General features: G+C 32.4%; 1 protein-coding gene across 1 annotated transcript; it reads right to left on the bottom strand.

Annotated features, from left to right (window-relative positions):
• Window positions 1-1,527: 1,527 nt before the first annotated feature.
• LOC134692448 (uncharacterized) lies at window positions 1,528-5,696 on the bottom strand. The gene is made up of 6 exons (XM_063552899.1): window positions 5,523-5,696; window positions 4,257-4,311; window positions 3,137-3,251; window positions 2,763-2,834; window positions 1,698-1,940; window positions 1,528-1,535 (listed from the first exon to the last, which is right to left on the bottom strand). The coding sequence occupies exons 1-6, from the start codon at window positions 5,600-5,602 to the stop codon at window positions 1,528-1,530; spliced, it is 573 nt and encodes a 190-aa protein (XP_063408969.1). The 5' UTR covers window positions 5,603-5,696.
• Window positions 5,697-6,721: the final 1,025 nt, after the last annotated feature.

Raw genomic sequence — 6,721 nt, 5'->3', positions numbered from 1 at the left:
CCCCCCCCCCCCCCATTGAAATTAAATTGTCGTACTCTTATTTATATTCAAAACACAATAAGTCAGTGAAGATTAACAACTCACAAATTAAAATTTATTTGAAAACAAGAATAACTTACAAAAACAAAAATAATCACTAACAAAAACAAAACAAAAAAGGAGTTCATATTCCATCATATCGTCAAAGCCGCATATTTCTATCAAAGCTGTCACCATATTTACTATTTTCCTGAAACGAAAATTAAAATTCCAATTTAATTTCATTGATATCCTACGTAAATGCGTCCTGTCGATACCTTTATTTTGGGTATTGTACAGAACAAATTCAGTAACTGCGAAAACTCTCAGATCTTTACTTATGTGTTTTTGTGGGGTGTTTATTTGGTGTTTTGTTTCGTAATTCTTTTTTTTTAATTTATTGCTTGTTCTTTCACTGTACGGTAACATGTACGACAACGGCATGACGAAACAAAGAAATAAGACTAAAAGACAACAACCACAACTTAACAAAGTAAAGCCTGAATGAGCAACAATTACCCAACCAAAAACCTGCATTTCGTGATCTCAGGTGCTCTGGAAGGGAAAGCATATCTTGTCCTAAATGTAGCATCCATCGTGTTGCTTAAAAGTATGCATTAGTACAATAGCAAACTTCGACGGCTGATCTTCATTACGAGACACTTATATTGCTTTTTGAAGTTATAACAACTTTACAGCATAGTATAAATGAGTATTAGCAAAATGTGTTCCACTCCGACCTTAATTGACTCAATTGATAGTTTTAATACCGAAGGTCGGTTACTTTCTCCGGGTACTTTGGCTTCAGCCACTAAGAATACTGACCGCCAGAATGTAGCTTGTTTTGTGTTGGAAGTGTCGTTTAACACCAAGGATTATATTAAGATATGCAAGTTATTTCAAACGAAACTCACCGAAATAACTCTCCAGCAGTTGTACATCTCCGACTATGGACTTCAGGATACCTTCATCTTCCACCATTGCTGCGTCTGTGAATATATTTATGAATATAGTTATACTATAGAATCCACTGGTTTACTTTTACAAATTGTGACTTGGATGGAGAGTTGTCTCATTGACACTGATACAATATATTCTTATATTTCAACCCTTTCTGTCATTAAAGCTCAATAATTTAATTTCGGATGTAACGCGTCTACTGATTGGCTGATGCTATTTTGTTATCAGCCCATAGACATAATTTTAGTCATGTCACTGTGACGTCATCAACGTTTTTTCATGTTTTTATAAGGTTTAAAATGGAATTAAGAATTAGATTATAAGAAATGGCTCACGGTATTCGAAATAACAAAAAAATGTGGTTCACACTGTTAAATAACTCGCTATGCGCGTTATTCAGTGTGCACCATATTTTTGATGTTATTTCTCCATAGACAGAAAAGAAAAAATATTACAGTCATTCCTTAAATGTTTTATTATGTATATAATGTTAAATAATAAACGTACAACAATCATTAGAACACACATAAAAAAACTCGGAAGCTTAAATTATTGATCTTGAATATATATATATAAATAGATATAAGATTTAATAAAAAAAAACAAGTTCATAGCATATTTTCAAGACGAAACCAATGCTTACAGGCAAATGCGTTGATATCCATTTTGATTGTGGTCACGTTTTGTAAGAAAATTAAATAAAAAAGTAAACAACTTACCAAAACGTCCCCGAATTTCAGCCAACTGGACTTTTAATTTTTCGCTATTGGCCTGTACTTTCAAATTTATGTCCAGCAAGTTGAAAGTCGTGTATTGATTGGACCAACTGTCTTTGAGATAGTCTACATCGTCTTTAATTAGTTCTAGATCCCCCTTTCCAGGAATGATTTCTTCAATCTTGTTGTATCTCTTCTCCATAGCCTTCGACTTTCTTTTCATATCTTTAATTAGGCATTCTGTGTCTGGAAGTAAAAGTTAAAGATGTATATAGGAGGGGGAGGACAGGGGTAAGGGAGACAGGGAGAAAAGGGGTAGGAGAAAGGAGAAAGGGGGTGGGAGAAAGGGGGTAGGAGAAAGGAGAGGAAGGCTAGGAGAAAGCAGAAAAAGTTGGAGAAAAAAATAAAATATGAAAAAATAAAATATCTCTCTTTTTTCCGGTAAATTAAAAAAAAAAATAAGGAGAAGAGGGGTAGGAGAAAGGAGAAGAGGGGTGGGGAGAAGGGAGAAGAGTACCCCCTGTCCTCCCCCTCTTATAGTGTTGCTGTAGTGGAATAGAAATTTCTTTATTGAAGTTAGAAAAATAAATCTAAAATAGTGTTTTCACATTAAGAAATATCACATTATTTGTTCCTTATACGACTGAAATAAAGGAAATATAATATATTTTCCATGACGATCTTCTGTTACGAGTAAAAACTGATGCCGATAATGAGGGAATGGATGGGGCTCCTTCATTTCTTTAAATTTTTTGTACATTTTTCTCTAAAAAAAAATAATATTTTTTGTACACTATTCTCTATTCAGTAACCCCCCTCCCCAAACTGCATGCACACACTCGCTTATCTTTCATCATGTTGAAAAATCTGTTTTCCCATTTTCTTTTCCCCAAAATTAGTTATGATGCTTCACCTGGCTTTGCACTACCAAATTCAAATATTTTTTTAGAAAAATGCGATAATATATGTCAACGATATATACATATAAATGTAATACTTTCTACTGCATTTTGAACAACCCTAAATATATATGGATTACATTCACTAAAATTAACATGTATTTATTACCTGAGTAAAAGTTTGAAACATCAGACATTTCTTTATCACTTTTAATACATTGGCCGAAAACTGTTTTCATTTCTGAAAAATAATTAAGTGAAATTGTAAAACAAAATCAAGCCATCAATTCAAAGTTGATAGATAATTTTTAAAACGTGCAAATCATTTTTTAATGGTTAAAGTTTTATTTTATTTGTGATTGGTTTCATAGTTGTCTTATTTGCAATCTTCTTATGTTTTATATATAGAAGTTTTTCAGTATCTGCTTTCATTTACATTAAAACCTATCATTGTATTTGACAAATGGAATATAGGGAGCAAAAACATAGTTGTTTTAACCATGCCCCCCTCTTGTCTCCACCTTCTATACTAGAGTACTTTACCTTTAATTTCTCTCTTGAGTAGTTTGTGTTGATAGACAGCTGCAAGGAACAATGCACCAATCAGAACACTCATTATGATCTCCTGACAAGTATAAGGGCATCCAAAAGTCATATTCTGAAGGAAAAAAAGGGTCTTTCATACATCAGCACAAATATATATCATATACTAGTATGTAACAATTAAGATTTATTATACTTCACGTTAAAATGCCATATTTTGATTGGCTAAGACGAGGGTGTCAATTTACTCTATCACATGGCTGAGCGGGCGACAATTTTTTTTTAATGTTACCCTCTCGTCTAGACCAATCAGAAATCGATAATTCAAAGAACATCAAGGAATTAAATGCAATGCTTAAGTTCTACGTTTTGGCTCAGATTTTGTTATCGACTGTTAAAATAAATCAAATAAAACATACTGCTTGACTTTTTTTTTCTAATGCCCGTAACGTTGTTATGAACGTGACGACATATAAAAAGCCAATAATGATAGGACATTCAGTATAATAAATTAAATAACACATAGCTGAGAGGGTGATAGAGCAGATTGGAACCCCTCGAAATATCCCATTTATAACACTGCATGTGTCAGTCGAAGTGGTGATTTGTATATAAAAATAAGAATGGTGTATGATTGCTGATTAGACAACTTTCAACCACATACCAAAACATAGAAGTTTACAATTAAAGATTATCGTACGGCGTTCAACAATGAACATAACCCATACAAATATATGATCACTATATACCGTACCGTGTATAATGTGAAATATATGGATTTTAAATCCTGACACCCTATTCATTTCTATCAGTACTGCAGATGTGACAGGGACAGACAATGGTAATAGATATTTCATTATGTAAGTAAAAATACAAGTAAATTTATCTAAAGGGAAATCTTTGTGATTTCTATTTGATCCTATTTAAAAAAAAAAAACAGTTAAATTGCTTGCATTCGCGGGTATTGTTGCGGGAATGGTTATAAATTCTTTTAGTGAACCTATCTAAAATATATACTAAGCTTAAAATAAATTGTGACAAGCTCTAAAAGTGAAATTGCGACACCTCAAAATTTTTAAAAAGCAAAAAAATACTCCACTGTTATGATCTGAGCCATTACCTCGTAATCTATAAATTCTAGGTCAGCGGGGTCGAAGGTGAATACTGGTTCTATGCTGAAACGAATAAAAAAGACGGATTAGCCATATAACAAACTGAATTTGTTGCTTGTATACATATATACATGTATTTTTATCTTAATAAAAATGAAAGTTAAATGTACAAAATACAGTTACGTTACTAATTATCACGGTGACTGTAGGCGGTCGGGCTCAGATGCTTTCACTGAATTTTGTGGTACGGAAAATGTTACCGAGTTTTGTATAGTATCGAACAACAGACACGTACAGTGTTTTATACGACTGTTATACAAGTGAGAGGTTTAGCTAGCTTTAAAACCAGGTTCAATCCACCATTTTCTACATAAGAAAATGCCTGTACCAAGTCAGGAATATGACAGTTGTTATCCATTCGTTTGATGTGTTTGAACTTTTGACTTTGCCATTTGATTTGGGACTTTCCTTTTTGAATTTTCCTCGGAGTTCAGTATTTTTGTGTTTTTACTTTTGAAACATGGATGGCTATACAGGCGCGATGAAAACCCGTTCGTATCTCTTGCCTACTATCATGAATTTACAAAATATAACATATTATATATACCATTTCTTATTTTATCTTAAAATCATGAATTATTTATCATTCTTCAATAGAAATTCATAACGGAAACAGTAAAAAATGGTATTTCGGGATTTGCACAATATAAACACTGATGTTTTTGCCCTGTTAACATCTTTGTCTTTGTTACCGATAGTCTGATACAGATAGGTTCTTTTATATGGAATTAAGCTATTATGCATGGTTAAAATATACATATTTTAAAGTAATTCACTAATTAGTTTATCTGTTTGAAGTATCAATGAGGCTCTGGAAGGGGGTTGAAGAAAAAAGAATAATGCACAAAGAGCAAAAATTGTAAATAATAGAGAAAAGTAGGCCACAAACATAAAGAATAGAGAAAAATGGAATACGAAATAAAATTACTAAGAATAGAGAAAAATGGGATACTAAATAAAATTATTAAGAATAGAGAAAGATGGGATACTAAATAAAATTATAAAGAATAGAGAAAAATGAGATACTAAATAAAATTATAAAGAAAAGAGAAAAAATGAGATACTAAATAAAATTATAAAGAAAATAGGCAAAAGAGAAATATAGGCAAAATTTACAAAGAATAGAACCAAAAATACAGAATGCAGTTGCAAGTATTTGATGAATTCAAGCAAACACGACCAGTCAGTAGAGTCTTAAAAGTGTTGAGGCTTACCTAATTTTATCCTCTGGATTATTAGCAGACTGCAGAACCATAACTGCTACCAGTGATGTCAACCATACAAAGATAGCCATGGCGAATTTTGATGATGCAAGTGTAACTTTTAACACGATATAAGCAAACTAACAACACAAGGAAGACAATCTAAAACACACGCTTCAGGTTGTCGCGCTGTTGCGGTTGTTAATGAGGTTCACGTAACGTCACAGTGACTTTTACTTTTTGACCGTCACATGCACAGTGACGTCGAGCAGTCCTTTCCGTCGAGCTGCAGCATGGCGTATGCGATCGAATAAGGCAATGTATAAAAGGGGTCTACCTTGATTTATCAATACAAATAGCTGCAAACATCGGTGTACTGAAATGCAGATTTCTTTGAAACTAAAAAAAGATTGCATATAATGTTACAACATCGTTTATTTTTTCAATTAAGGAAATAATTTACTTGTTTTCAAAATTCCAATTGAGGACAAACTTTATACATGTATGTCATTAAATAGGGTTGAAGAATGATTGAAAAAGGAAATACAAATGTAACGTCAGCCATGTAGTTGAATAAGAATAAGAATAAGAATAAGAATTTTATTAGTTTGAAATCCAAACAATAGGATTGTTACTAAAATACACAACAAAAACAAACAAACAGACAGGTATATTAAAATTACAGAACGATAGTCATTAAACACTGCAAATATGTAGCATTGAAAGAAAAATAAAAACATAGATTATTAGATTAATAGTATTAATTATAATACTATTTTTGACAGCATGCCTCCTCTTAGTATGTAGTTGTGAGGTAAAATAAAGAACCGAAGAAGGCCAATGACCGAAACGTCTCAAAAAATTAGATTATTGATACAATGAAATAATTTACATTGGAAAACACTTTAATTTTTGTTACATCAGGATTGATAAATCAGAATATAATGGATTGTTTAAAAGGAATGTACAGTATTTTTTCTGGGCTTTTTTTACGAAACAAGAACGATAACTGTAAAATGCAGTTAATGTTAGAGAATTTTATGGAGTGTTGTTTATGCCAGTAACAAAAAAGAAGATGTGGTTTGATTGCCAGTGCGACAATTCCGCCACAAAATCTCCTCAAGAGACCAAATGGCACAGAAATTAACAACTGTAGATCCCTGTACGCAGTGGCGGATCCAGTCAGGGGAGGTGGGTCGGGGCTTAGACCC

This window comes from Mytilus trossulus, chromosome 12 (assembly GCF_036588685.1).
Source record: "Mytilus trossulus isolate FHL-02 chromosome 12, PNRI_Mtr1.1.1.hap1, whole genome shotgun sequence".
Lineage (NCBI taxonomy): Eukaryota > Metazoa > Mollusca > Bivalvia > Mytilida > Mytilidae > Mytilus > Mytilus trossulus.
This window is presented reverse-complemented; position numbering and strand designations above follow the sequence as displayed.